Here is a 27,450-nt window from a genome sequence, read left to right as displayed (position 1 = left end):
AGCACTCTAAGAAAGAATCGAGCTGCGCACTGTTTCTCAGATGTATAGAATTCAACTAAAGTCACAGCCAATCTGGTCATAGCTGGCTGTGATGTAGGATGGGATGGGACATAAACCTAACACATTCAATGACACATCTCTCTGAACAGGGGGGGGACATACCAAATTCATAGAGAATACATTGCATATGATGAAGAAAGAATACTCTGAGCCGCAGCTCAGGGGTCCAACCCAGAGATGCAAGGGGGCAGACCGGGACGTTCAACTGAGCCGTGTACCCTGGGTTGTAAGAGCATGTTGAGCTGACCTACTCGTCTTGCAGCCTTTGGGGTAGGGGGGATAGACGGGGGGAAGAGCAGCGGTTAGAACTTAGTGAACACCAGGTCCCTGTCCCAAATGGCTGTGATGACGTCACTTAGGGAGCTAAGAGTTGGGTAGCAAAGCAAGTTCCAGGAGTAACTGCCCATAGATGTTTTCCTTATGGTGTGTGTGTGTGCGTGCCTGCTTACGTGCGTATTAGTTTGTGTTTGTACCATCAAAGTGTGCATGCATTTATGTCATGACAGTGTGTATGCAATTAATGCATGTGTTTGTGTATTCTATGTGTACACATGAATACAGGTAGTGTGTGTGTGTGTGTGTGTGTGTGTGTGTGTGTGTGTGTGTGTGTGTGTGTGTGTGTGTGTGTGTGTGTGTGTGTGTGTGTGTGTGTGTGTGTGTGTGTGTGCACGCGTGTGTTGTCCTGGTGTCAGCAGCACCATCTAAAGGAGCTGGGATGGGATCTGGTCTGCCCTCTCAGGTTTCGTCTTGGAACGTGGTTCTCAGAACACGCTCGGTAAAATTAAACATCCACAGAAACGACCGGTGAGCACACACAGTATAACAGTCTTACAGAGAATGGCAATGATCACTACTTGGTTTTAACGTCTGAACACATACGTCGGACTACCGGGTTTCTTACACCTGAATACACACGTCCGTCGGATCACCAAGTGTCTAACACACACACACATGTCGGTTGGATCACCAGGTTTCTAACACACACACACACAAGTTGAGGATCCTACGCCTGAGTGGGGATCGAGCCGTGCCATGGAACCATGACCCCAGAGGAACATCTGGAAGAATTCTGCAACGACGCCAGTCCCAACTGGTTCTGGGTAGGGTGGCATGTCTGTCGGCCTGTCCGAGAGAGAGGGGGAGATAGAGATGAAAGAGAGAGAGAGAGAGAGATACTGAAAATGTAGGGTGGTAGAAGCTTGGTCCTGTACTTTTGGTGGAGAGTTATCCAATCTTAATAAGCTAAATGTCATGTCCACACATGGATGGAACAGTGTTAGTTCTGCGGCTGTTGAGGGAGAGAGGGATGGATATTCCTGGCAATGACTGTGTCCAATGTGTACCGCTACAAACTCGTTGGATGCATTTGCAGCAGGTTTTGCTTGTGTTTTGGTTATGTTTTAGAAATCGAACGGTGAATGATGACTGCATTCATTTTCCATTGAGGGAGAGAGGGAATAGGGGAGGAGAAAGCGAGGGATAGAGTGGGCGAGGGGGGAGAGGGAGAGAGAGGAATGAGGGAGGGTATTCCTTTGTCAGAGGAAGGCTCTAAAGAAAGTGCCAAAGATCCAGCCACCCAAGTCACAGGCTGTTTTCTCTGCTATCGTACGGCAAGCAGTGCTGATGCACCAAATCTGGAACCAACAGGACCGATCCTGAACAGCTTCTAACCCCAAGCCATAAGACTTCTAAAGAATTTGTCAGGGTAGCTACAGTATTTGGTTAACTATTTAACTATCTGCATTGACCCTTTTGGCACTAACGGTTTTGACTCATCACACACGCTGCTGCTACTGTTTCTTATCTGTCACTTTCTTCCTAGTTATATGTACATATCTAGCTCAATGACCTCGTACCCCTGCACATGGACTCAGTACTCGTACCCCATGTATATAGCCAAGTTATCTTTACTCATTGTGTATTTATTATAACTTTTATAATAACGGGTTATTACTTTTCTACTATTTCTCTATTTTCTTCCTCTCTGCATTGTTGGGAAGGGGCCCGTAAATAAGCATTTCACCGTTAGCCCGCACCTGTTGTTTACGAAGGATGTGACAAATACAATTTCATTTGATTTAGGTGGGGGGGGGGCCTGTGGGAACGTCTCAGATTGCGCTGTGCACTCAAAAGGCTTCCTTGGACAGATTGCCCCCCCCCTCCCCCTCCTATCCACACACACACACACACACACACTGGTGGACATTAACAGTGTACACTCTTCAGAAACTCTCTGTAAAGTGTAATAACATGGTCATGTGTACTGTACAGCTGTAGCGAGTTTAACCTGAAAGGTTGTACAGAGGTAGGATCTTTGAGGCAGTTTGCTACAACAGGCTTCTTCTTCTTTTTGTAGGGGTTGATACATTGTTTGTTTAGGGGAAATCAAGTCTGACATTTGAGAGTGAAAATGACAAAGTTTAGAATACTTTTTAAACCTTGAATACACTACAAGTTTGCATTTCTAAGAGTGATCAAATTAAGATCCCACATCACGTACAGAGACAGTAAAATGCTGCATTCCATTAGCTGTGATGAACACACTGTTTGTGGCGTGGAGTTGTACTTCTCTGACCATGTACAGTAGAGGCAATGGAGCTGGATTCGATCTTTTTTTACTAATGGTTTCATAATTATGGAAGGTTTTTAATCAATTAAATAAATCAGGAAAGAATCATGATAATGGTTATGGGTCGTCATTGTGGTAGTACAGTAATTGTGGCTGCAGATCACATCTAGCTCCCTTCTGCATTTCCCTGAAAGGTCAACATGATCATGTAATGGCCCTCAGGAATTCTACCCTAATGCATATTAAATAGTATTCTTATATTGTACTGGTGGTACTGAAAGTGTGACGGAATGGGTTTGAACCTGGGTCGTCTGTGTGCCTGTGTGACTGCGGAAGCCCGCTGAGCTAAAATCTAGGCATAAACTAGGGGGGCTAAAGCCCATCTGAGACCTGATTCACACAGTTTATATTATATTTTCGCAATGGCCTGTCCCGTATGGTTCCAGCAACTATGATTGATGCGTAACCAGTCCAGTTCAGATCAGATTGGCTCAGTCTGGCCCCTATAGTGTGAATCAGGCTTCTGAGTACTCAGGTTTCCGGCAAGGTGACTCATGACGTGAGCTTGGTTCACCCAACCACCTCTGTTACAAAGACACCTGTTCTTTCTATGTGGGTTTAAATCTCCCTACATGGCTGCAGGGTAGATGGTCCGGGCTTTAAGGTCATTGCCTAGACAGCACATCCTGTTATGTCATGTTAACAACAGGGAAACCCACCTTTGACCCCAATGTAATACCCTACAGCCACGCAAAGAAATCAATACCATATGGATCTACTATATGGACGATATATGGAGGTCACTGAACATCGGCTTTATCAGTCCCAGCCTGTGTTGTCTGTTTCAGGACACTGCCTGTTCTTTCAGAAGAACACACACATCACAGCTGACACTGTATTTAGTGGGAGAGATAACGAACAGGTCAAGGTGATAGGGACTCATGTAGGTAAAGGCTACTTTATGAGAAATTCTCTTAAAGGTGAATCTCCCCAATGGCATTATATCACAGGAGTAGTGGGGTGTATTTGTGTGTGTGCGTTCGGAGTGTGTGCGTACGTGTGTCAGTCACATTGCGACAGTGGGATATTTATTGAGGACTCCCAGGATCGGAACAGCCTGTGCCGGCCCTTTCATCAACAATGGCAGTATAGTAGTAAACAATGGAATCTCCCACCACTCAGGAATGTCTCATGGCTCGTAAATACCCCACACAGGGGCAGGTTGAGAGTTCACTCATTATGCGCTCCTCAGCAGCTCTCTGATTGGCCCACAAAACCCATCCCAGGCGACTCCCCCATCCCCATGACAACAGTGTGAATGCATTCTTGACCCAGAGTTCCTGGAAGAGATTAGGCTGCAACGCTCTCTCTCTCTCTTCCCCCCTCTCTCTCTCTCTCTCTCTCTCTCTCTCTCTCTCTCTCTCTCTCTCTCTCTCTCTCTCTCTCCCTCTCTCTCTCTCTCTCTCTCTCTCTCTCTCTCTCTCTCTCTCTCTCTCTCTCTCTCTCTCTCTCTCTTCCCCCCCTCTCTCTCTCTCTCTTTTCCCCCCTCTCTCTCTCTCTCTCTCTCTCTTCCCCCTCTCTCTCTCTCTCTCTCTCTCCCCCCTCTCTCTCTTCCCCCTCTCTCTCTCTCTCTCTCTCCCTCTCTTCCCCCTCTCTCTCTCTCTCTCTCTCTCAACCCCTCTCTCTCCCTCTCTTCCCCCTCTCTCTCTCCCTCTCTTCCCCCTCTCTCTCTCTCTCTCTCTCTCCCCCCTCTCTCCCTCTCTTCCCCCTTTCTCTCTCCCTCTCTTCGCCCCTCTCTCTCTCCCTCTCTTCCCCCCTCTCTCTCTCCCTCTCTTCCCCCTCTCTCTCTCTCTCTCCCCCTCTCTCTCCCTCTCTTCCCCTCTCTCTCTCCCTCTCTCTCTCTCTCTCGCTCTCTCTCTCTCTCTCTCTCTCTCCCCCTCTCTCTCCCTCTCTTCCCCCTCTCTCTCTCTCTCTCTCTCCCCCTCTCTCTCCCTCTCTTCCCCCTCTCTCTCTCCCTCTCTTCGCCCCTCTCTCTCACCCTCTCTTCCCCCTCTCTCTCCCCCTCTCTTCCCCCTCTCTCTTCTTCGTCTCACATGGCAGGTGACTGAGGAAGGAAATTAACAGCTTCAGGCGAGGAAAGTTTAAACACAGATACTGTGCTGGGTCAACAATCACAACAACAACAGTCAAATGGTTAGGTTGATTTGTAAATAGCTCTTAACACAATTGTATAAAGCCATATTTGAAAACATTGTCATGTGAAGTACAGCTCTATTTTGTGTGGAAAATCTGTTTGAACTCTCAAAAGCTCTTTCTAGTGGTCAATTAGTTGGATCCATTAGTTGAATGTTAAAAGCACAACTTAGAGTCTCTCAGTCAGAGCTGCTCTCCCTATTTGACCCTAACCCCTTATCTGACCCCTATCTATCCTATACCTCCCTCAGGAGTCATATACACATTCTGGGGAGGCCCGGGGACATTAGATTCTCCTCCCTCTTGGCTATCACACAATGACCGACCATTCTAACAGTTCCTAGAAACACTGCACATGTGTATTCTGTTCCAACTCATGTCCCGCGGGGCTCTTTTGTTGCCAGATAAATGACTGTGGGCTGTTTCGTAATAAATGGCTGTTTCGTAATCGGGAGACAGGGGCTGCATGCACACACACATGCAAGCACGTGCACACACACAGCCCACCCCTGAGTTTTCCTTTACATTGGGCCCCAATTCCTGCAGAAACTGAGTATTTCCCTTAAGTATTTTTTTAAAAACCTTAAGGAATAGTTTTCCCTTGGCTATGGGAATTGTTTAAGGGTGTTGCATAGAGCCCCTCAAACATTTGCTTGGCTAAGGGCCTCTTTTAAGGGTTTTACGGTAGTTTGAAGGACGTGTGGCAGAAAGAGTCTCTTGTCACTATGTAGACGACCTGATTCACTGACTGAATTTCTAATCGAAGAGAGCACATTTATTTGGGGATGTCGAACTTGTAGAAATTCTACATTCAAGACAGGAGAAACAAATTGACACGGAAAATAATAAAACGTGTTTCTTTTTGTTTCTTTTTTTTGTTTCTATTACTTTCGAGCATGTCAAGCTAATTTACAGTGGAGGTAGCTAGCGCTACAAGCTCTCACAGTCTCACGTCAGAATTAGACGTTCACCCATGTTTTCCAGACGTCAAATTTCAAAGTGTTTTAAGGTTAAATTTAGGCATTATAAGGATCGGACCCTTTTTTTGAATTTGGCTTAAAATGGCATACCCAGATCTAACTGCCTGAAGCTCAGGCCCTGAAGCAAGGATATGCATATTCTTGATACTATTTGAAAGGAAACACTTTGACGTTTGTGGATATGTGAAAGGAATGTTGGAGAATATAACACATTAGATCTGGTTGAAGATAATACAACTAAAAAAAACAACCATTTTGTTTTGTATCATCCTCTTTGAAATGCAAGAGAAAGGTCATAATGAATTATTCTAGCCCAGGCGCAATTTAGACTTTGGCCACTAGATGGCAGCACTGTATGTGCAAAGTTTTAGAGTGATCCAGTGAAGTATTGCATATCTATTCAAAATGTTGTATCAAGACTGCCCAAATATGCCTAATTAGTTTATTCATAGATTTTCAAGTTCATAACTGTGCACTCTCCTCAAACAATAGCATGGTATTATTTCACTCTAATAGCTGCTGTAAATTGGACAGTGCAGTTAGATTAACAAGAATTGAAGCTTTCTGCCCATATGAAATATGTCTGTCCTACGATTTTTTGGGGGGTTTCTTGAAATCTCATGCTAATCACATTAGTCTACGTTAGTTCAACCGTCCCGTGGACGGGACACCGATCCTGAAGACGTATTAACTATGAACTTTTTAGGTTAGAGGGTTAAGTTCAGAATTCTTAAATTAGGAACCAATATACACAGGCAGTTTGGAAAGCTAAGTCTAGCTTTTTCAAGCAAAAATGTGCATCCTGTAGCACAAACTCCAAAAGGTTCTGGGACACTGTAAAGTCCATGGAGAATAAGAGTACCTCCTCCCAGCTGCCCACTGCACTGAGGCTAGGAAACACTATCAAATCCACTATAATTGAGAATTTCAATAAGCGTTTTTCTACGGCTGGCCATGCTTTCCACCTGGTTACACCTACCCCGGTCAACAGCACTGCACCCCTCACAACCCAAGCCTCCCCATTTCTCCTTCACCCAAATCCAAATAGCTGATGATCTGAAAGCTGCAAAATCTGGACCCCTACAAATCAGCCAGGCTAGACAATCTGGAACCTCCCTTTCTAAAATGATCTGCCGAAATTGTTGCAACCTCTATTACTATCCTGTTCAACCTCTCTTTTGTATCGTCTGAGATTTCCAAAGATTGGAAAGCAGCCGCGGTCATCCCCCTCTTCAAAGGGGGGGACCCTCTAGACCCAAACTGCTACGGACCTATAACTATCCTACCCTGCCCTTCTAAGGTCTTCGAAAGCCAAGATAACAAACAGATTACCGACCATTTAGAATCCCACCGTACCTTCTCCACTATGAAATCTGGTTTCAGAGCTGGTCATGGTGCAGCTCAGCCCCGCTCAAGGTCCTAAACGATATCATAACCGCCATCGTTAAGAGACAATACTGTGCAGCCGTATTCATCAACCTGGCCAAGGCTTTCGACTATGTCAATCACCATATTCTTATCGACTCAACAGCCTTGGTTTCTCTCCATCGATTGCCTCGCCTTGTTCACCAACTTCTTCTTTGATATAGTTCAGTGTGTCAAATCGGAGGGCCTGTCTGACCTCTGGCAGTCTCTATGGGGGTACCACAGGGTTCAATTCTCGGGCCGACTCTCTTCTCTGTATACATCAATGATGTCGCCCTTGCTGCTGGTGATTCTCTGATCCACCTCTACGCAGACGACACCATTCTGTATACTTCTGACCCATCTTTGGAAACTGTCTTAACTAACCTCCAGATGAGCTTCAATGCAATACAACTCTCATTCCGTGGCCTCCAACTGCTCTTAAATGCAAGTAAAACTAAATGCATGCTCTTCAACCGATCGCTGCCTGCACCTGCCCGCCCATCAAGCATCACTACTCTGGTCGGTTCTGACTTGGAATATGTGGACAACTACAAATACCTAGGTGTCTGGTTAGACTGTAAACTCTCCTTCCAGACTCACATTAAACATCTCCAATCCAAAATTAAATCTAGAATCGGCTTCCTATGCTCTCGTTGACTGACCCTCGCTTCATATTCATCGCCAAACCCACTGCCTCCAGGTCATCGTAGTCTTTGCTAGGTAAAGTCCCGCCTTATCTCAGCTCACTGGTCACCGTAGCAGCACCCACACGTAGCACGCGCTCCAGCAGGTATATCTCACTGGTCACCCCCAAAGCCAATTCCTCTCTTGGCCGCCTTTCCTTCCAGTTCTCTGCTGCCAATGACTGGAACGAACTGCAAAAATCACTGAAACTGGAGACACATATCTCCCTCACTAGCTTTAAGCACCAGCTGTCAGAGCAGCTCACAGATCACTGCACCTGTACATAGCCCACCTGTAAATAGCCCATCCAACTACATCATCCCCATACTGTATTTATTTATCTTGCTCCTTTGCACCCCAGTAACTCAACTTGCACATTCATCTTCTGCACATCCACCATTCCAGTGTTTAATTGGTATATTGTAATTACTTTGCCACCATGGCCTATTTATTGCCTTACCTCCCTTATCTTACCTCATTTTCACACAATGTATATATACTTTTTTTTCTACTGTACTATTGACTGTATGTTTGTTTATTCCATTTGTAACTCTGTGTTGTTGTATGTGTCGAACTGCTTTGCTTTATCTTGGCCAGGTCGCAGTTGTAAATGAGAACGTGTTCTCAACTAGCCTACCTGGTTAAATAAAGGTGAAATAAAACAAATACAAATGAAAAAGGTTAGGCATTAATTCCGATGGTTAAGGTAAGGGAAATGGTTTAGGATTGGCTTAAATCTAAAATATGAAAAACAACTTTCTATCGCTGAATTTGAAAATGCAACCTTTGTGATCAGAGGCAGATGCTTATGCCCATTCCCCATCCACAATGCTCTAGCAAAACCGAAACCTACTTGAAGGCAACAGCGCTCACTGATGCCCCTAGTGGCCGGTTTCCATGTCATTTCCCGACTGTCCTCAGACATGGATGGATGTCGAAAGCTGACTTGTATCACTGGTGGCCTGCCTGAGCTAGCTAGCCAGCAGCTTTCTAGGTATGGGTTGTGCACCTTCCATTGTCTAGCTAAGTAGCTAGCTAGCTAGTGGATGTTTTCCTTTTGAAACCAGGTCAGAGAAAAGCAACAAACACCTCCACAAATGTTATTTACATTGATATCCATACTAAATGAAGCACTTGAGGGACCTTAACTTAACACCCTTAACTTTTTCACTTAATGTCAGCGAGAAATTCACCTTAAAATGTTTTGTGCGACTGACTTAAAGCTAAGGAAACTTCAAGGGAAAGATGAGAGGGAAATGAACTTAAGATGCTTTATGTAACCGGGCCCAGAGCCTTATTCCCCTTCTGGCTGCCCAGCACTCACAACGTGCTGTCATGTCATAATGAGTGGAATTCTGGCGTGTTCTTGGAATTCTGAGCAACAACAACGTAGCTTGCTGTGTTTGTTTTTTTAGGTATACTCAAACATGTCCCTGTGCCGGTACTTGCAACTTTAGTCACCAGAGTTTCCCTGAGGACTCGCACAAGTTATGGCTGTATCTACTAAATCACATTGCTCATTGAAACAAGCTTCAGGGCTCTTCCACCCTCATCGTCTTTTTAGTCACTTCTTACTCTCGCTCTGCTGCCCCGTAGAGCCCATAGGCACCTGCAACAAACCAGGCCCTGCCCTGATTACAGGCATTGTAGAAGAAAGGAAAAGAGGCACGGTCACTGGCTTGAAGTACTGTCATTACAGCTACTGTAAATATGCCACTTGGCCTGCCCTACCCAGTCCTAGTTCCCATTGTAAACACTTTGTTGCTATGTATTGTATTTCTGGGAATTCTCACCTATAGGCCTGTTGGATCCTATAGAAAATGGTTTATTTGCGTAGTTGGTGACAGGTCAATGGATGCATTGCCAGGCATCAGGGTTTGGGAAGTAAATGATTACCACAAAAAACTGTATCTGTAATCAGTTACGTTACTAGCAGTAATATTGTAAATGGATAACAGATACTTTTGAAAGACTAGAGGATTATTTCTTGGATTACTTTTAAATTCAGAAAGGATGTTTTGCAAAAAAAATACATTATGACACCTTCCTGCTTTCTCAATGACATTCAATTCAGCGTTGACAATCGGCGCAGGTTTAAGTTTGTTCCACCTGAGCGAGTCTGACCACAAGTCAGAGACCACTATGATGACATACCGAATATGTTTGATGGGGAAAGTAATCAGAACGGCGTGGTGGGGAAAGTAATCAAAAAGTAGCGGACAGTAAATAGATTACGTTACTGAGTTTGGCTGATCCAGAAATGATGTTATTGATTTACAATTTTGGACAGGTAACTAGTAACTGTAACAGATTACATTTAGAAAGTCACCTACCCAACCCTGCCAGGCATGCAGCCATATATACAGGCTGGCTTCTGTCGCAGGTTATATCATTTCATTGCTGACAAGACATAGTACGTAAGCAAAGAAGCTTTGCTATTGGATGAAGGAGTCACCTCACCAACAGCTGTCTTCTGCATAACCCCGGTGATATTTACACTTATATGAATATTTTCCTACATCTGTGGAGGACATTACAAAATGACTTTTAGTCTGCCAACTGGACTACACCCCCCTCGCCCCCACCTCGCTTTTAACGTTCTGAAAATATGTCAATTCACCTCTTCGACTGAAGAAATTATAGCCTATATGGGTTAGCCTACTGATCTGAGATTTAACAACGACACTGTCCAATACACGTGTTACTCTGTAGCTAGTAAGGTCAGTACTGTTATGTGTGGGCTGCGGGGTTCTACCATTGGTTCCCATGGATGGTTTTACGCCGTGCTACGTCACCAGCCGAGTATAGGGAGGGTTGTTTTTCTCTCCAGTGACAGGATGAGTATCTGCACCGCGCTTTAGCACACCGCCAAGCGGAAGATCAAATGACGGAAAGGTTCCGTTCGCTATTACAATGTAATAGTTGAATTGGAATAAGAAACGCAGATTTACCGACACAGCGGAAGACATTTGAATGGCTAAAATACTCTGAACCGACAATTCGTCCTCAATAATGTACGTATGAATGCGATTGTGAATCCTAGGCTATTTATCCATATGATATTCTTCTAGTTTCGGTGTAATTTCTTATCGACGGATAGCTGCACCCAGATCATCTTTGCATGTGTTATTATTAGCCTCGTTTCCTTTAAAAAAAATATGAATCAATTGCCAGGCGTTATGGCAAGGACCGCTTCTTATAACCTACAGACTGCACTTATGTTCATAATTGCGTTGATGCAATGGAGATTGAAATAGGCTATGGTCATAAACAACGGCTCATTTTCCCAAAGTTGTTATTTACGCATTCTAAACTGGGCGGAATGTGAAGGATTCTGTGTCCGCGGTGTTTTATATAAACAGCTGTTTGTGTTAGGTCATGCTTGTCGCCTGCTGCAGTATCTGTGTTATGCATCAGCATATCTCGCAATTAACCTAAAATATATTTGTAAACATATTTTAAATACTGTCAGTTGATGAGGACCAGTGTTGGACAAAAATGGGCCACCTGAATATGTTCTCTACCCAGTTCATGGCCATTTTATTTGGAAACCTTGACTGCCAGACTGCTTTGGATGGGAAGTCACATGACTTCTACTCAGTGGGGAAGGGAAGTGGGATACCTAGTCAGTTGTACAACTGAATGCATTCAACTGAAATGCGTCTTCCACCTTTAACCCAGCTCCTCTGAATCAGAGAGGTGCGGGGGGGGTTTGCCTTTATCGCCATCCACGTCTTCGGCTCCTGGGGAACAGTGGGTTAACTGCCTTGTTCATGGGCATAACGAGAGATGTTTACCTTGTCAGCTCGGGGATTCGACCCAGCAGCCGTTCGGTTACTGGCCCAACACTCTAACCACTAGGAGTAAAGTACTTAAAGCATAAATACATTTGCATTATCATGATGATGTGGCAATTTGCTTCTTTAAAATCTAATATCTAAAAAACTTGACAGGAAAACATTTTGGGACTGTATCAACAGTGGACTAATGAACAAAAATAGTTTTCCTTCAATTAAAAATAGGCCTACTTTAAAGTACTACTTACCTATATATATTTTTTATATCTGTACTTTACTATTTATATTTATACAGCTTTTTCTTTTGCTTCACTACATTCCTAAAGATAATACTGTACTTTTTACTCCATACATTTTCCCTGACACCCAAAGTATTCGTTACATTTTGAATGCTTAGCAGGACAGGAAATTTGTCAAATTCTGTGAATTAAAAAAACAAGAACAAACATTGTCTGGTTTGCTTAATATAAGGAATTTGAAATAATTTATACATTTACTTTTGATACTTAAGTATATTTAAAACCAAATACTTTTAGACTTTTACTCAAGTGGTATTTTTACTGGGTGACTTTCACTTTTACTTGAGTCATTTTCTATTAAGATATTTTTTTAACTTTTACTCAAGTCAATGTCTATTGAGTACTTTTCCCACCACTGTATATAAATAAGATCCTCCACCCTCATGATTTGCATAAGGTATGAGTTGATCCTATGTGCTTGTACTTCTACCCAGAACTGACATAGTATTGTGAGTAGAGGTCGACCCGATTATGATTTTTCAACCCCGATACCAATACCAATTATTGGAGGACCAAAAAAAGCCAATAGCGATTAATCTGACAATTTTTTTAATGTATTTGTAATAATGACAATTACAACAATACTGAATGAACACTTATTTTAACTTAATATAATACATCAATAAAATCAATTTAGCCTCAAATAAATAATGAAACATGTTCAATTTGGTTTAAATAATGCAAAAACAAAGTGTTGGAGAAGAAAGTAAAAGTGCCATATGTGCCATGTAAGAAAGCTAACGTTTCAGTTCCTTGCTCAGAACATGAGAAAATATGAAAGCTGGTGGTTCCTTTTAACATGAGTCTTCAATATTCCCAGTTAAGAAGTTTTAGGTTGTAGTTATTATAGGAATTATAGGACTATTTCTCTCTATACCATTTGTATTTCATTAACCTTTAACTATTGGATGTTCTTATAGGCACTTTATTATTTCCAGTGTAACAGTATAGCTTCCGTCCCTCTCCTCGCCCCTACCTGGGCTCGAACCAGGAACACATTGACACCAGCCACCCTCGAAGCAGCGTTACCCATGCAGAGCAAGGGGAACAACTACTCCAAGTCTCAGAGCGAGTGACGTTTGAAACGCTATTAGCGTGCACCCCTCTAACTAGCTAGCCATTTATGATCGGTTACACCAGCCTCATCTCAGGAGTTGATAGGCTTGAAGTCATAAACAGCGCAATGATTGATGCACAACAAAGAGCTGCTGGCAAAACGCACAAAAGTGCTGTTTGAATGAATGCTTACGAGCCTGCTGCTGCCTACCACCGCTCAGTCAGACTGTTCTATCAAATCATAGACCGTTCCGTATTTTATCTAAGGGGTGGCATCCATTAGTCTAAATATTCCTGTTACATTGCACAACCTTCAATGTTATTTCATAATTACGTAAAATTCTGGCAAATTAGGCGGCCCAAACTGTTGCATATACACTGACTCTGCGTGCAATGAATGCAAGAGAAGTGACACAATTTCACCTGGTTAATATTGCCTGCTAACCTGGATTTCTTTCAGCTAAATATGCAGGTTTAAAAATATATACTTCTGTGTATTGATTTTAAGAAAGACATTGATGTTCATGGTTAGGTACACATTGGAGCAACGATACGCACCGCATCGATTATATGCAACGCAGGACACGCTAGATAATATCATCAACCATGTGTAGTTAACTAGTGATTATGATTGATTGATTGTTTTTTGTAAGATAAGTTTAATGCTAGCTAGCAACTTACCTTGGCTTACTGAACGAGGCAGTTAACCCATCGTTCTTAGGCCGTCATTGAAAATAAGAATGTGTTCTTAACTGACTAGTTATAAAAGGTCAAATAAAGGTGTAAAAATACATTTTAAAAATGGCCAAATTGGTGTCCAAAAATACCGATTTCCGATTGTTATGAAAACTTGAAATCGGCCCTAATTAACCGTCCATTCCGATTAATCGGTCGACCTCTAATTGTGAGTGTAGTTTATTTTACTGTGGGATATACCTTGGGCCAATACTGTGTGTCTTTTGATTGGTTGGAAACCAGGAAGCAGGTTCATGTCCTTGAGGGGGAAGTGGAGGAAACTCTTGAGCTGAATGAGTTCCCCTGTTAACACATGGTCTGTTTTTGTGTTAGTGGGGATGGCAGAACGTGTGGGGAGTGGGGGTTGGGTAATCATGTAATTGTCCTGAAATGCCACTGATACTGGGTATAGGGCGGCAGGTAGTCTAGCGTTTAGAGTTTTGGGCCAGTAATCGAAAGGTTGCTAGTTTGAATACCCGAGCCTACAAGGTGAAAAATGTGCCTTTGTGCCCTGACCCTGTAAAACAACACATTTCACTGCCCCTATCTGGTGTATGTGACAGTAAAAACGTCATTTTAGGGGGAGTCTTGTCAGTTGTCACACTGAGGGAGAGAGACGTGTGTGTGTGTGTGGGAGGGGGAGAGAGAGAGGGACTTTATGCTTCCATTGTTTGAGTACTGTTTAAGGTATCTTAGTCAAGGATTTACTGTTTGATCAAGTGCAAAGATTAGATCTGTTAGTTTCAGAAGCTAATACAAAAACGTTTTCAGAAAATGACAACAATGTGAAAAACAGGATTCATAGATTCAAGCAGCTATACTTTACCTCAAGATATCTGTTCTCCAACGTCTAACTTTGCCTGTTCTATTCGTCCTTGAACATAGACTATCAGGTGCCCAGGCATAAAGTAAACACTTAGTAGGTCTGTCTCTCTGTGGTTGATGATGTCTGTAGAGTCTATTAAATAGATAGCCCACTCTGAGACCCTGGTAATTGAGAGGTGTTACGAAATAACGATCATCGGTCAGGAGAACTGACAGGATATTAAGCCATCTGTCCAGAAGGCACGTGTGTGTGTGTGTGTGTGTGTGTGTGTGTGTGTGTGTGTGTGTGTGTGTGTGTGTGTGTGTGTGTGTGTGTGTGTGTGTGTGTGTGTGTGTGTGTGTGTGCGTGCGTGCGTGCGTGCGTGCGTGCGTGCGTGCGTGCGTGCGTGCGTGCGTGCGTGCGTGCGTGCGTGTGCGCATGCTAGACTCCACTCAGCAGAAACTGAGTCGGGATAATAAGAACAGAGTTTACAGCCAACAAAGTAAACTCACTGTTTCGTGAGATGTCGTTCTCCCTCTCCCTTTTGCAATTGGTACGATGTGTTACGAATCCAATTTGTACTTTTTACACATTTGTTGTGCTTAAGATCCCGGAGTGCATCTTTAACTCTGACTTCCACATAAACCAGGCATACATGTCGAAGGGAGATTTGCACCCAAATAATTGTAGTTGTGTGGTCAAGACTTCTACAGAACACGTTGTCTCTGTCTTTTGCCCTGTTAGCGAAGCGTCTTTTGTCTATCCTACATGAATAATTATGTCTGAATCCTAACTTCGTTCACATTGGGCCTCCGGTGAAACGGTTTCCTCTCCCTCCCCAGGGCCCTGTTGGTAATTCGAAGACATTAGTGTTGCTGCCCGCCTGTGACTAAGACACTGGCATGCTGATTAATCCCCTTTCATATGCCAGTGCAGCAGAGGGCACTGTGCCCCAAGTGCATGTGTGTGCCAGTGTGTGTCAGTGCGTGTCAGTGTGTGTCAGTGTGTGTCAGTGCATGTCAGTGTGTGTCTGTGTGTGTCTGTGCGTGTCTGTGCGTGTCAGTGCGTGTCAGAGTGTGTCTGTGTGTGTCTGTGCGTGTCTGTGCGTGTCAGTGTGTGTCTGTGTGTGTCAGTGCGTGTCAGTGCGTGTCAGTGCGTGTCTGTGTGTGATATGCAGAGTGTAGGCACGTGTTTCAATGAGAACGTCAGTGTGTTTATTTGGAGGGGAGGAGATAGGATCTCAAGCACCTTCAGCCATACAGCCTCGGTTTAGTCAGAGTTGTCTGCTGAATATAGCTTTCCATTACAATGCAACTCCAGCTCCATTCTGCTGCTTCTTCTGCACAGGGCCGTGGGACTCGGCAGAGGGCTTTTGAGGCACGGTTGGTTGCTTTTCAGCATTATTGTGATAAATGCATCAGTAAAAAGCCTTATAATGACCTGATGTGAGGGGAATGAGGATGGTGGGTCAGAGTGGAATGTGAATCACAGTCAGAGAGTCGGGGAAACATAATTCAGCTGATCCAGCCATATTTCCCAAGGCATTCACGTCACTCTGGTATATCATGATATTACTCGACAGGATCATCAAGAATCAGCGTCAGGCAGTTTGGGAAATGAGAGATTTGATGTATTTCTCTCTTCCTCTCTCCCCCTCCACCCTCTCACCCTCCCTTAGTCTCAGACCATGAACTACGTGGGCCAGTTGGCGGGCCAGGTGTTTGTGCAGGTGAAGGAGCTGTACCGGGGCCTGAACCCGGCCACTCTTTCAGGCTGCATTGATGTCATCGTCGTACGGCAGCCCGACGGCACCCTGCAGTGCTCGCCCTTCCACGTCCGCTTCGGCAAGATGGGCGTGCTGCGCTCCCGTGAGAAAGTGGTGAGGGGACAAGGGAATGGGGCGAGGGGGGGGATCTGGGTAAAGGGGCACTGGGGCAGAGGACATACGGTAATCGAGAGTGATGGTTGTTAATAGTACTGGCAAGAGGGAGGGAGAGGGGGGGGGTCCTCCTGGCTCAGTTTGAAATGGAAGTTACCAGAGAAATAGGAGGATGAGAGAAAAATAGAAAATAGATCAATAAAAACATTTTAAAAGAAGGAGAGTTGGACATAGAGATGGTTGGTGAGGCAGATGCATGCCGGGAAACAGAGAACGTTTTTTAGATGGAGATGGGAAGTAGGAATACAGAGAGACATGAAATGTAGAGCGGAGGAAAGGAAGTGATTGAGGGTAGAGCGGAGGTAGCTCAGTTGGTAGAGCATGGATTGAGGGGTAGAGGTTCGATCCCGGGACCACCCATACGTAGAATGTATGCACACATGACTGTAAGTCGCTTTGGATAAAAGCGTCTGCTAAATGGCATATATTATTATATATTATATTAGGAAAGGAAGTGATTGAGGGTAGAGCGGAGGAAAGGAAGTGATTGAGGGTAGAGCGGAGGAAAGGAAGTGATTGAGGGTAGAGCGGAGGAAAGGAAGTGATTGAGGGTAGAGCGGAGGAAAGGAAGTGATTGAGGGTAGAGCGGAGGAAAGGAAGTGATTGAGGGTAGAGCGGAGGAAAGGAAGTGATTGAGGGTAGAGCGGAGGAAAGGAAGTGATTGAGGGTAGAGCGGAGGAAAGGAAGTGATTGAGGGTAGAGCGGAGGAAAGGAAGTGATTGAGGGTAGAGCGGAGGAAAGGAAGTGATTGAGGGTAGAGCGGAGGAAAGGAAGTGATTGAGGGTAGAGCGGAGGAAAGGAAGTGATTGAGGCTAGAGCGGAGGAAAGGAAGTGATTGAGGGTAGAGCGGAGAAAGGAAGTGATTGAGGGTAGAGCGGAGAAAAGGAAGTGATTGAGGGTAGAGCGGAGGAAAGGAAGGGATGGAGAGTAGAGCGGAGGAAAGAGAGAGTGAGCGATAGAGTGGGATAGAGAGCTATAGTGATGGCTGGTTTCCTCTGTGTATCAGGTGGACATAGAGATCAATGGAGAGCCTGTGAGTCTACAAATGAAGCTGGGGGAGAACGGAGAAGCCTTCTTCGTCAAGGAGACAGAGAACACACTGGTACGTACCGTGTGACACACACACACACACACACACACACACACACACACACACACACATAACCATGGCTAGAAACAGCACCCATATTGTTCACAGGACAACATATGCTGAATGTCACTCAGCACAAACCCTAAAGAGAGAGAGAATGAAAGAGAGTTGAAAGAGAGAGTAGAAGAAGTAGCCAAGTGAATTGATGTAACATGTGATCATACTTCTTAACTCTCTGGCGTTGTGTTTTTAAAGAAAGGACTGTACAGCCAGCGGCCCCAGTTAATTGATGTTTATTCTGATGAAAGACACAAGGAAACACATTAGAGGTGCAGGACAACAGTATGCTGAAGGCTGTAGATTCGTGATTCATTCTTTAGCATGCAAATAATATATATATATATATATATGTGTGTGTGTGTGCAAGCGGTGGGTCACTTTCTGAAATAGTGCATTCTATTTACGTATTTACAATGTGTACAAGTTCACTATTTACATTTCCTATATCTCCCCCTAGCTGCAAGCATAGGCAATCACATAACACCTTATTGACATCTGACTTAAACCAACCAATAGAAATACAGAAATATTGCAGTGTCATGAGGAAACATATCCAACCCTGTTAGACGGACTTGGTGCGTGTTCAGTAATGTGAACGGTGCTTTTTGGAAACAAACCGTGAGGACACATGCTGTAACTGGATCCTAGACAGGACGGGAACAGAATGGACCCCTTACCCCGCCAAGGCCACACACACAGCCCGGCCAAGAACCATGAAGAATCTATGAAAAGGTCACAGGTTCATGCCAAAAAGGTTTCGGGCAGAATCTCAGTGATGTGATCTCACACAGTATGAAGTGATGCAACAGTCATGCTTGTACACACACACACACACACACACACACACACAAGCCATGCGTACTAAATAGTGTGCCAGTGTGAAATTTGTGGCACCGTCTTATGCAGATACAGACGACAGGAGGAGCGAAATAATCTTTTAATAGATGACATTTACTACGATCCGCAAATTGAAAGTCAATTCGTAACCATTAGTAGGGGAAATGCCAGACTGAATCGTTTTGTTTGATGTACAGTCTACAGATGTGTGTTCTTATTGTCAATCATTTATTCATCTAGTATGTGGCTCTCAGAGTAGCTGCTACACCCAGCTCCCAGCCTTTAGTTATAACATCACGCAGGAGAGAGGAGGAGAGGGAAGTGATGAAGGGTGATACTTCGTCTTTTCTCCAATAAGGGAGTAAAACAGACAGTCATAATCTGGGGTTTAGATTCATTGGGCTGTCGTGACTGTCTGAGTCAGACTTCGATCCATGCCATGGTCCATTTCCCTCCACCCCTCTTTCCTGATACAACCTCTCCTCTTTACTTCTGTCTTTTCCTCTCTCCTCTCCTCTCCTTCTGTCTCCTTCCACACCTCTCCTCTCCTTCTGTCTCCTTCCACACCTCTCCTCTCCTTCTGTCTCCTTCCACCCCTGTCCTCACCTTCTGTCTCCTTCCTTCTACCCCTCTCCTCACCTTCTGTCTCCTTCCACCCCTCTCCTCTCCTTCTGTCTCCTTCCACCCCTCTCCTCACCTTCTGTCTCCTTCCTTCTACCCCTCTTATCACCTTCTGTCTCCTTCCTTCTACCCCTCTCCTCACCTTCTGTCTTTTCATCTCTCCTCTCCTTCTGTCTCCTTCCACCCCTCTCCTCACCCTCTGTCTCCTTCCTTCTACCCCTCTCCTCACCTTCTGTCTCCTTCCTTCTACCCCTCTCCTCACCTTCTGTCTCCTTCCTTCCACCCCTCTCCTTACCGTCTATCTCCTTCCTTCCATCCATCCTCTCTTCCCTCCTCTCTCCTCCTCTCTCCTCCTTCCTCTCTCCTCCCTCCTCCCTCTGCTATCCTCCTCTCTCCTCCTCTCCTCCCTCCTCTCTTCTCTCTCCTCTCTCCTCCTCTCCTCCCTCCTCTCTCCTCTCTCCTCGACTCTCTTCCTCTCCTCCTTCCTCCTCTCTCCTCTCTCTCCTCTTCTCTCCTCTCTCTCTCCTCTCTCCTCCTCTCCCCTCCTCTCTTCTCCTCTCTCCTCTCTCCTCCCTCCTCCCTCTGCTCCTCTCCTCCCTCCTCTCTCCTCCTCTCCTCTCTCCTCCTCTCTCCTCCTCTCCTCCCTCCCTCCTCCCTCCGCTCTTCTCCTCCCTCCTCCACTCTTCTCCTCTCTCCTCCTCTCCTCCCTCCTCTCTCCTCCTCTCTTCTCCTCTCTCCTCCCTCCTTTCTCCTCCATTCTCTCTCCTCTCCTCTCTCCTCCTCTCCTCCCTCATCTCTACTCCTCTCTCCACCTTCCTCTCTCATCCTCTCACCTCTCCTCTCTCCTCCCTCCGCTCTTCTCCTCTCTCCTCCTCTCCCCTCTCCTCTCTCTCCTCCTCTCTTCTCTCTCCTCCTCTCTATTCTCTCCTCTCTCCACCTCTCTCCTCTGCCCTCCTCTCTCCTGCTCCTTCCTCTCTCCTCTCTCCTCCTCTCTTCTCCTCTCTCCTCCTCTCCTCCCTCTGCTCTTCTCCTCTCTCCACTTCTCTCCTCTCTCCTCCTCTCTCCTCCCTCCGCTCTCCTCCTCTCCTCTTCCTCTCCCCTCCTCCGCTCTCCTCGTCCTCCTCTCTCCTCTCTCCTCCTCTCTCCACCTCCTCTCTGCCCTAGTCTATGCCCCTCTTTCAGGCAGAGACATGTTCCTTAATAACAAAGACTCACTGTAGAGCTTCTATTTCCCTGACAGTGATTGTTTATCTTTTCCACATCTAGTCGGTTCTTCATTTTACAGTATGTGTCTTGGTTGGACTGTAAATATCTTGTTTCTCCTAGCCTTCTGGGAATAATCTCCCTCCTAAACATAGCTGTCCCTCCTCCGCCCCACTGAAAAAACAACCCTATTTATGCACAGTCCACACACACGGCTGAGAAATAGATGGGAGGGGTTGAGTGGAGCTGAAGAATGGGACTAAAAACAAACAAAATTAACTATTGTAAAATATACTGTGTCTGTCAAATGTATATAGTATGTATAAGCTGGAAGTAGAAGCCTAAGAGTTGTTGTCCGTTAGTTTACTTCAATTAGGGGAGGGATGGTAGTGTTAGGGGAACATAATAAAGGAAAATATATTTAAATATATATAAACTCCCGTTCAAAAGTTTGGGGTCACTTAGAAATGTCATTGTTTTTTAAAGAAAATAACATTTTGTTGTCCATTAAAATAATATCAAATTGATCAGAAATACAGTGTAGACATTGTTAATGTTGTAAATTACTATTGTTGCTGGATGGAATTCTAATGGAATATCTGCATAGACGTACAGAGGCCCATTATCAGCAACCATCACTCCTGTGTTCCAATGACATGTTGTGTTAACTAATCCAAGTTTATCATTTTTAAAAGGCTAATTGGTCATTAGAAAACCCTTTTGCAATTATGTTAGAACAGCTGAAAATTGCCGTGCTGATTAAAAAAGCAATAAAACTGTCCTTCTTTAGACTAGTTGAGTATCTGGAGCATCAGAGAGAAAAAAAGCCAAGAAACTGAAGATCTCGTACAGCGCTGGGTACTACTCTCTTCACAGAACAGCGCAAACTAGCTCTAACCAGAATAGAAAGAGGAGTGGGAGGCCCCGGTGCACAACTGAGCAAGATGACAAGTACATTAGAGTGTCTAGTTTGAGAAACAGACGCCTCACAAGTCCTTAACTGGCAGCTTCATTAAATAGTACCCGCAAAACACCAGTCTCAACGTCAACAGTGAATTGATGCTGGCCTTCTAAGCAGAGTTGCAAAGAAAAAGCCATATCTCTGACTGGCCAATAAAAATAAAAGATTAAGATGGGCAAAAGAACACAGACACTGGACAGAGGAAGTTTTATTGCTTCTTTGATCAGATCAACAGTTTTTCAGCTGTGCTAACATACAGTGGGGCAAAAAAGTATTTAGTCAGCCACCAATTGTGCAAGTTCTTAAACAGATGAGAGATGCCTGTAATTTTCATCATAGTACACTTCAACTATGACAGACAAAATGAGGGAAAAAAATCCAGACAATCACATTGTAGGATTTTTTATGAATTTATTTGCAAATTATGGTGGAAAATAAGTATTTGGTCACCTACAAACAAGCAAGATTTCTGCCTCTCACAGACCTGTAACTTCTTTTTGAAGAGGCTCCTCTGTCCTCCACTCGTTACCTGTATTAATGGCACCTGTTTGAACTTGTTATCAGTATAAAAGACACCTGTCCACAACCTCAAACAGTCCACTATGGCCAAGACCAATAAGCTGTCAAAGGACACCAGAAACAAAAGTGTAGACCTGCACCAGGCTGGGAAGACTGAATCTGCAATAGGTAAGCAGCTTGGTTTGATGAAATCAACTGTGGGAGCAATTATTAGGAAATGGAAGACATACAAGACCACTGATAATCTCCCTCGATCTGGGGCTCCACGCAAGATCTCACCCCGTGGGGTCAAAATGATCACAAGAATGGTGAGCAAAAATCCCAGAACCACACGGGGGGACCTAGTGAATGACCTGCAGAGAGCTGGGACCAAAGTAACAGCCTACCATCAGTAACACATTACGCCGCCAGGGACTCAAATCTGTCATGTATTGTCATATATTGTCATGTCTTGTCCCTGTGCTTTCTCTTCTATTCGTTTCCCCCTGCTGGTCTTATTAGGTTTCTTTCCCTCTCTCTATCCCTCTCTCTCTCTATCGTTCCGTTCCTGCTCCCAGCTGTTCCTCATTTTCCTAACGACCTCGTTTTCTCTTTCACACCTGTCCCCTATTTTGCCCTCTGATTAAGTCTCTATTTCTCTCTCTGTTTCTGCTTCTGTCCTTGTCGGATCCTTGATGGCTGTGCTGTGTTCTTGTTCCGTCCTGTCGTGTTTTTGCCTTCATCAGATGCTGCGTGTGAGCAGGTGTCTCTGTCAGCTACGGCCTGCGCCTACCCGAAGGGACCTGCAGTCTGTGGCCGCTTATCCTGTTATTCCCCTCTACAAACTAGAGGATTTCTGTTAGCCCCGTTTGGACATTTCCTGTTAAGGATTCAGGATTTGTTATTTTCTGTTTGGACTTGAATAAACTCTGTTTCTGTTAAGTCGCTTTTGGGTCCTCACTCACCTGCATAACAGAAGGATCCGACCAAGAATGGACCCACGGACTACGGATCCTCGCAACTCTGCCGTCGAGATCCAGGGAGCGATGCTCGGCAGACACGAGCAGGAATTGTCTGCTGCTCGGCATGCCGTTGAGACCCTGGCCGCTCAGGTCTCCGACCTCTCTAGACTGTTTCACAATCTCCGTCTCGATCCAACAGCTACTTCCCGGGCTTCCGAGTCTCCGGAACCCAGAATTAATAACCCACCGTGTTACTCTGGGCAGCCCACTGAATGCCGCTCGTTTCTCACCCAGTGTGATATTGTGTTCTCTCTCCAGCCCAACACATACTCAAGGGGTAGAGCTCGTATCGCCTACGTCATATCTCTCCTTACTGGACGGGCTCGTGAGTGGGGCACGGCAATCTGGGAGGCAAGGGCTGAGTGTACTAACAAGTATCAGAACTTTAAAGAGGAGATGATACGGGTTTTTGATCGTTCAGTTTTTGGGAAGGAGGCTTCCAGGGCCCTGGCTTCCCTATGTCAAGGTGATCGATCCATAACGGATTACTCTATAGAGTTTCGCACTCTTGCTGCCTCCAGTGACTGGAACGAGCCGGTGTTGCTCGCTTGTTTTCTGGAGGGACTCCACGCTGAGGTTAAGGATGAGATTCTCTCCCGGGAGGTTCCTTCCAGCGTGGATTCTTTGATTGAACTCGCCATCCGCATAAAACGACGGGTAGATCTTCGTCACTGAGCTCGTGGAAGAGAGCTCGCGTTAACGGTGTCCCCCCTCTCCGCATCACTACCATCTCCCCCCACTGGCTCAGGTGTTGAGCCCATGCAGCTGGGAGGTATTCGCATCTCGACTAAGGAGAGGGAACGGAGAATCACCAACCGCCTCTGTCTCTATTGCGGTTCTGCTGGACATTTTGTCATTTCATGTCCAGTAAAAGCCAGAGCTCATCAGTAAGCGGAGGGCTACTGGTGAGCGCTACTACTCAGGTCTCTCCATCAAGATCCTGTACTACCTTGTCGGTCCATCTACGCTGGACCGGTTCGGCAGCTTCCTGCAGTGCCTTGATAGACTCTGGGGCTGAGGGCTGTTTTATGGACGAAGCATGGGCTCGGGAACATGACATTCCTCTCAGACAGTTAGGGGAGCCCACGGCCATGTTCGCCTTGGATGGTAGTCCTCTCCCCAGTATATTATGTGAAACACTACCTTTAACCCTCACAGTATCTGGTAACCATAGTGAGACCATTTCTTTTTTGATTTTTCGTTCACCTTTTACACCTGTTGTTTTGGGTCATCCCTGGCTAGTGTGTCATAATCCTTCTATTAATTGGTCTAGTAATTCTATCCTATCCTGGAACGTTTCTTGTCATGTGAAATGTTTAATGTCTGCTATCCCTCCTGTTTCTTCTGTCCCCTCTTCACAGGAGGAACCTGGTGATTTGACAGGGGTGCCGGAGGAATATCATGATCTGCGCACGGTCTTCAGTCGGTCCAGAGCCACCTCCCTTCCTCCTCACCGGTCGTATGATTGTAGTATTGATCCCCTTCCGGGGACCACTCCCCCCCGGGGTAGACTATACTCTCTGGCGGCTCCCGAACGTAAGGCTCTCGAAGATTATCTGTCTGTTGCTCTCGACGCCGGTACCGTTGTGCCTTCTTCCTCTCCCGCCGGAGCGGGGTTTTTTTTTGTTAAGAAGAAGGACGGTACCCTGCGCCCCTGCGTGGATTATCGAGGGCTGAATGACATAACGGTTAAGAATCGTTATCCGCTTCCCCTTATGTCGTCAGCCTTCGAGATTCTGCAGGGAGCCAGGTTCTTTACTAAGTTGGACCTTCGTAACGCTTACCATCTCGTGCGCATCAGGGAGGGGGACGAGTGGAAAACGGCGTTTAACACTCCGTTAGGGCATTTTGAATACCGGGTTCTGCCGTTCGGTCTCGCTAATGCTCCAGCTGTCTTTCAGGCATTAGTGAATGATGTACTGAGTGACATGCTGAACATCTTTGTTTTCGTTTACCTTGACGATATCCTGATTTTTTTCACCGTCACTCCAGATTCATGTTCAGCATGTTCGACGTGTTCTCCAGCGCCTTTTAGAGAATTGTCTTTATGTGAAGGCTGAGAAGTGCGCTTTTCATGTCTCCTCCGTCACATTTCTCGGTTCTGTTATTTCCGCTGAAGGCATTCAGATGGATCCCGCTAAGGTCCATGCTGTCAGCGATTGGCCCGTCCCTAAGTCACGTGTCGAGCTGCAGCACTTTCTTGGTTTCGCGAATTTCTATCGGCGTTTCATTCGTAATTTCGGTCAAGTGGCAGCTCCTCTCACAGCCCTTACTTCTGTCAAGACGTGCTTTAAGTGGTCCGTTTCCGCCCAGGGAGCTTTTGATCTCCTCAAGAAGCGTTTTACATCCGCTCCTATCCTTGTTACTCCTGACGTCACTAAACAATTCATTGTCGAGGTTGACGCGTCAGAGGTGGGCGTGGGAGCCATTCTGTCCCAGCGCTCCCATTCTGACGATAAGGTCCATCCTTGCGCGTATTTTTCTCATCGCCTGTCGCCGTCGGAACGTAACTATGATGTGGGAAACCGCGAACTGCTCGCCATCCTCTTAGCCCTAGGCGAATGGCGACAGTGGTTGGAGGGGGCGACCGTTCCTTTTGTCGTTTGGACTGACCATAAGAACCTTGAGTACATCCGTTCTGCCAAAAGACTCAATGCGCGTCAGGCTCGTTGGGAGTTGTTTTTCGCTCGTTTCGAGTTCGTGATTTCTTATCGTCCGGGCACTAAGAACACCAAGCCTGATGCTTTATCCCGTCTCTTCAGTTCTTCTGTAGCCTCTACCGACCCCGAGGGGATTCTCCCTGAAGGGCGTGTTGTCGGGTTGACTGTCTGGGGAATTGAGAGACAGGTAAAGCAAGCACTCACTCACACTCCGTCACCGCGCGCTTGTCCTAGTAACCTTCTTTTCGTTCCCGTTTCTACTCGTCTGGCCGTTCTTCAGTGGGCTCACTCTGCCAAGTTAGCTGGCCACCCCGGCGTTCGGGGTACGCTTGCTTCTATTCGCCAGCGGTTTTGGTGGCCTACTCAGGAGCGTGACACTCGCCGTTTCGTGGCTGCTTGTTCGGACTGCGCGCAGACTAAGTCAGGTAACTCTCCTTCCCATTCCTTCTCGACCATGGTCTCACATCGCCTTAGACTTTATTACCGGTCTGCCTTCGTCAGCGGGGAAGACTGTTATTCTAACGGTTGTCGATAGGTTCTCTAAGGCGGCTCATTTTATTCCCCTCGCTAAGCTTTCTTCCGCTAAAGAGACGGCACAAATCAGAATGTGTTCAGAATTCATGGCCTTCCGTTAGACGCCGTTTCGGACAGAGGTCTGCAATTCACGTCTCAGTTTTGGAGGGAGTTTTGTCGTTTGATTGGGGCTTCCGTCAGTCTCTCTTCCGGTTTTCATCCCCAGTCTAACGGTCAAGCAGAACGGGCCAATCAGACTATTGGTCGCATCTTACGCAGTCTTTCTTTTCGAAACCCTGCGTCTTGGGCAGAACAGCTCCCCTGGACTAAGAGTCCTAGGTATTGTCGCGGTCAGAGAGTATGGCTTTCCACTCGCAACCTTCCCCTTACGACAGCTTCTCGCAAGTTGACCCCGCGGTTCATTGGTCCGTTCCGTATTTCTCAGGTCGTTAATCCTGTCGCAGTGCGACTTCTTCTTCCGCGACATCTTCGTCGCGTCCACCCAGTCTTCCATGTCTCCTGTGTCAAGCCTTTTCTTCGCACCCCCGTTCGTCTCCCCCCGTCCTTGTCGAGGGCGCACCTATCTACAGGGTCCGGAAGATTATGGACATGCGTTCTCGGGGACGTGGTCACCAGTACTTAGTGGATTGGGAGGGGTACGGTCCTGAGGAGAGGAGTTGGGTTCCATCTCGGGACGTGCTGGACCGTTCGTTGATCGATGATTTCCTCCGTTGCCGCCAGGGTTCCTCCTCGAGTGCGCCAGGAGGCGCTCGGTGAGTGGGGGGGTACTGTCATGTATTGTCATATATTGTCATGTCTTGTCCCTGTGCTTTCTCTTCTATTCGTTTCCCCCTGCTGGTCTTATTAGGTTTCTTTCCCTCTCTCTATCCCTCTCTCTATCGTTCCGTTCCTGCTCCCAGCTGTTCCTCATTTTCCTAACGACCTCGTTTTCTCTTTCACACCTGTCCCCTATTTTGCCCTCTGATTAAGTCTCTATTTCTCTCTCTGTTTCTGCTTCTGTCCTTGTCGGATCCTTGTTTGCTGTGCTGTGTTCTTGTTCCGTCCTGTCGTGTTTTTGCCTTCATCAGATGCTGCGTGTGAGCAGGTGTCTCTGTCAGCTACGGCCTGCGCCTACCCGAAGGGACCTGCAGTCTGTGGCCGCTTATCCTGTTATTCCCCTCTACAAACTAGAGGATTTCTGTTAGCCCCGTTTGGACATTTCCTGTTAAGGATTCAGGATTTGTTATTTTCTGTTTGGACTTGAATAAACTCTGTTTCTGTTAAGTCGCTTTTGGGTCCTCACTCACCTGCATAACAAAATCCTGCAGTGCCAGACGTGTCCCCCTGCTTAAGCCAGTACATGTCCAGGCCCGTCTGAAGTTTGCTAGAGCGCATTTGGATGATCCAGAAGAAGATTGGGAGAATGTCATATGGTCAGATGAAACCAAAATATAACTTTTT

General features: G+C 45.8%; 1 protein-coding gene across 3 annotated transcripts in view; it reads left to right on the top strand.

Annotated features, from left to right (window-relative positions):
* The first annotated feature begins 842 nt into the window (after positions 1–842).
* The window catches only part of LOC124016965 (phosphatidate phosphatase LPIN1-like), a 48,898-nt gene continuing 22,290 nt past the window's right edge, over positions 843–27,450 (top strand). The window contains exons 1-3 of one of the 3 annotated variants that reach the window (XM_046332297.1): positions 843–1,160; positions 16,264–16,464; positions 17,531–17,626. In XM_046332297.1, coding sequence (XP_046188253.1) covers positions 1,101–1,160; positions 16,264–16,464; positions 17,531–17,626 — 357 coding nt within the window. In that variant the 5' untranslated portion in view covers positions 843–1,100. Of the gene's footprint in view, positions 1,161–10,710; positions 10,908–16,263; positions 16,465–17,530; positions 17,627–27,450 lie in introns of those variants that run through there. The other 2 variants (XM_046332296.1, XM_046332298.1) reach the window with 2 other exon arrangements.

This window comes from Oncorhynchus gorbuscha, unplaced genomic scaffold (genome assembly GCF_021184085.1).
Source record: "Oncorhynchus gorbuscha isolate QuinsamMale2020 ecotype Even-year unplaced genomic scaffold, OgorEven_v1.0 Un_scaffold_13:::fragment_6:::debris, whole genome shotgun sequence".
NCBI lineage: Eukaryota > Metazoa > Chordata > Actinopteri > Salmoniformes > Salmonidae > Oncorhynchus > Oncorhynchus gorbuscha.
This window is presented reverse-complemented; position numbering and strand designations above follow the sequence as displayed.